General features: G+C 56.6%; 1 protein-coding gene across 8 annotated transcripts in view; it reads right to left on the reverse strand.

Annotated features, from left to right (window-relative positions):
* The window catches only part of ASPSCR1 (ASPSCR1, UBX domain containing tether for SLC2A4), a 44488-nt gene extending 43081 nt beyond the window's left edge, over positions 1-1407 (reverse strand). For 2 of the 8 annotated variants that reach the window (XM_012803166.2, XM_023511085.1), the window contains exons 1-2: positions 1211-1407; positions 146-201 (exon numbers count right to left, since the gene is read on the reverse strand). In XM_012803166.2, coding sequence (XP_012658620.1) covers positions 146-201; positions 1211-1312 — 158 coding nt within the window. In that variant the 5' untranslated portion in view covers positions 1313-1407. Of the gene's footprint in view, positions 1-145; positions 202-555; positions 591-630; positions 820-843; positions 906-959; positions 1032-1210 lie in introns of those variants that run through there. The other 6 variants (XM_023511088.1, XM_023511089.1, XM_023511083.1 and 3 more) reach the window with 6 other exon arrangements.
* Between the last annotated feature and the right edge of the window lie 2389 nt (positions 1408-3796).

Here is a 3796-nt window from a genome sequence, read left to right on the forward strand (position 1 = left end):
GGCGCCTTAGCCGGTTGAGCTACAGGCGCCAAGCCCCAATTCCATTGTTTTAAGCCACCCAGGGTGGCTCTACCAAGCCAGAGTCAATATGTTCAAGGAGAGGAGGACACAGACATGGGCTCTGGTGGAACCTGCACAGACTCACTTTAGGTCGTATTCACTGGGGTTGAAGTCCTGCCGCCGGCACGTGTCCTCCAGAACCTAGGGGGCAGACCAAAAGGCAGTGAATGGGGGAGTGTGGAGGGACCGATAAACACAGTGAGAACGGCTAGCCTAGGGCACTCACTTCCTTGCTGAGCCAGTTGGCTCTGCACAGAAAAATCTAGTACCAGATCCCAAGGTGGATGGCCCACTCAGCTACTCAGCTGCTCTAAGTGTCCCCTCTGCATATCCTGTTCATCCTTCCTCCCTTCCTCACTGTCTACAGCTCTAGTATCTGTACGTAGGCCCCACAGACATCTTCCTGGCACACATCCTGGAATGCCTCCCCAGACCTCCACCTGTGACACAGCCTACCCTGTGGCCCTGGCAGCCTCCCCCACCACCCTCCACTACCTAGTCCAACTCCACCCTTTTCTCCGTGGGCTACTCCCCAGGCCAGCTCCTGTGGGTCTTTCCAGTGGGTCTTGCCTGTTCACACGTGTCACTTATCTGCTCAGGCCCCAGCACCGCCCCCGTAGCTGCTCCGCAAATACAACGTGCTTTCCTATCCTCACTGTCCCCTACAGAGGAAGACTTCACAGATATTTCTACGTGTAATTGATTTGAAATCAAGGGCTGCCCCAGGTGAAAGCGCAGTGAATGACTCAGCGAAAACATAGCTTCCAAGACCAAGGCCAGCACCTCCAGCCACAGCGGGAGCGGGGCTCAAGATCCGGGGACAGCTCCCAGGAGGGCACGCGCCTGGGCGGCCACCGACCCCCCCCCCGTCTCCCCTGAGGTGACGCGCCCTGCACGACCTCAAGACCGCTCGCCGGGCTCCGCCCCCCGCTACCCCGCAAGACTCCCGCACAGCCCCGGGACCCGCGGAAGTCGGGTGTCCACGGGCCGCGAAAGAAGGGAGGACCCGCCCGCACAGGAGGCCGCTCATTGGTTGCCTCGGGCCACGCCCCGAGGCCCCGCCCCCCGGGACTCGGAGCCAACCGCAGGGGTGAGGCCCCGGCGCGGCGCCCCCATCGCCCACCCATCCGTCCCCTGCCGGCGGCCACACCTGCAGCAGCACGGTGCTCGGCGTCACCTTCACAGTGTGGCGCCGCCCGTTCGGGGCGAGCACTGACACCGCGGAGCCTCCGCCGCCTGCCGGGGCCGCCATCTTCCGCCCACGTGATCCGCGCCGGCTCCGCTTCAAACTTTATCCGCAACAGCCAGGACGCACGGCCAAGCGGCTGGGGGGCGGGGCCGGCGCGCGCTTCCGGGCTCACCCAGGCTCCGCCCCGCGCAACTGCGGAGCCGCGGAAAGTCGTGTGTACTCCGGGCGATCCTAAAGGCGGGATCTCCGTGAAGCGCGGATGCGACGGGCTCGCCCGGCCAGAACCAATAGCGTGGCTACCCCTAACGGCCGGCACGTGGGCCCCGTGGTCCCGGCCTGCTGTCCACGCTCGCGGGGTGACCGCCATCGCCAACCTAAGCGAAAGCGTGCGGGCCGCGAGGCACAAGGAGGGCGAGGCGCAGCTCCCCGACGGCCACCACCGGTGCTCTCCGCCCACCTCCTGACCTCTGGGGACCAGGCAGGCCACCAGCCCCCTGTGCGGGCCCCTGGGTTTCCCACCTACTGCCTTCACCCTCGCCGTGGGAGTGGGAGCGGGAGCGGAAGTCGGCCCCAACACCACCAGGTGGGCCTGTTCAGCCCTGACGGAGCTCTCAAGGCCCCTTGAGGACTTCCGTGGCTAAGCCTCCTGCCAACGGTGGCTTGCGTGGAGCCCGCTGAAAACCCACCCCGGCAGGGAGGGCGCCTGCTGCCTGTTCCAGTCTGCTAGAAGGAGCAGTCCTCGCTGACTGGACAGCACCTGGGCCCTGTCCCCTGCCCTGAACTGGCTAAATTCCAACTTCTGCCCTGGACTCCTGCTCTCCGCAGCTCAGCCCAGCCATCAGGCCCTGTGTCCATCTTTTTGACTGGTTTGGTAGGCTGCCTTGCCTCCTGGCCAGGCCCAGAGCCTGGGAAGGGATGCTGCGCTCCTTCATCAGGCGTTGCTGGTTCTAGCAAAGCCGCCCCTGCATGGGGTGACACACCTACATCACACACACCTGTTTGCTGACAAACACAGACTCCTGCTGCTTTATGGAAGAAAACTCAGGAAGGCCTTACTGTAGTCCATCCTCTCTGCACACTCCTTGCAACTTTAGACCCTTGCTGAGCCCACACACATAATCTGATCATCATTGGTGCATTTTTTAAGAGTCTATGACTGTCTTCTTTAGTCCCACGTACTCCGGCTTTTTGGGTTTCATGTTTGGGGCAAGTCATCGGCCAAGATGTTAGTTTGCCTTGTTACTGAGGACATGAAGTCTGGTCACTTGGTCAAGTTGGGATCTGCTAGATTCCTCCATGTTCAAGGACCTCTGCTCTTTGGAGAGTAAATAAGCCATGTGTGGGATAATTCCTGGAGACCACAAATGTTATGTTTTTTCAATAACCATTTGCCCCACAGTATTATTAGCACCAATGGATTATTTTATGTTGCAACATCATGACTTTCCTAGTTCATCGTTCCTTCTACATTTATAGGCATTTTTTTGGTCAAGAAAAGTTTCCTCACCTTTAAAAAAAACATTAATATGAATGTAGGCATTATATTTTATTCAATTGTTATTCTTTCTGATCCATATTGGTCCAAATTTGGCCAGTGAGACCTCCAAGCTGATTCCAATGCTGTTTTCGGGGGTGGGAGGGGATGGTTTTATTATTTCAGACCTAGCTGCACATGGTGGTGTCTAAGCCTGTAGCTCAGCTACTCAAAAGGCTGAGCCAATAGATGGCTTGAGCCCGGGAGTTGAAGGCTGAAGTCTGCCATGATGTCAGCTGTAAACAGCCACTGCACTCCAACCTGGGCAACACAGTGCAACCTAATCTCCAAAAGAAGAAAAAAGATAGTTGCAAAAAGAGACAACTCCATTTTAGCCAGGTTAATCAGTTGTTTACATGCCTGCCCGTTTGCTTTATCATACTCTTTCCATATATAAACAAACATGCAATTTTTTTTAACCCTTTGAGAGCAAGTTGGAGACGTTGTGCCCCTTTACCACTAACTAAATACTTGAGTGTATTTCCTGAGAACGAGGTCATTCTCTTATATAACTACTGTTCTCTTATACAAATTTGGGAACTCAGCCAGACATGGTTGCTCATGCCTATAATCCTAGCAGTCTGGGAGGCCAAGGCAGGAGGAGCTCAGGAGTTCAAGACCAGCCTGAATAAGAGTGAGACCCCCATCTCTACTGAAAATAGAAAAAATAGGCATTTTGGCAGGTGAACCCAGGAGTTTGAGATTGCTGCAAGATACCACAGTACTCTAGCCTGGGGCAACTGAGTGAAACTGCCCTCAAAAAAAGGGGGGAGTGGTGCCTGTAGCTCAGTGGTTAGGGCACCGGCCCCATATACCGAGGGTGGCGGGTTTGAGCCTGGCCCCAGCCAAACTGCAACGACAAAAAAATAGCCGGGCGTTGTGGCAGGCTCCTGTAGTTCCAGCTACTTGGGAGGCTGAGGCAAGGGACTCACTTAAGCCCAGGAGTTGGAGGTTGCTGTGAGCTGTGACACCACAGCACTCTACCAAGGGCAATAAAGTGAGACTCTGTCTCT

This window comes from Otolemur garnettii, unplaced genomic scaffold, assembly GCF_000181295.1.
Source record: "Otolemur garnettii isolate 467f Iridium unplaced genomic scaffold, OtoGar3 scaffold00018, whole genome shotgun sequence".
NCBI lineage: Eukaryota > Metazoa > Chordata > Mammalia > Primates > Galagidae > Otolemur > Otolemur garnettii.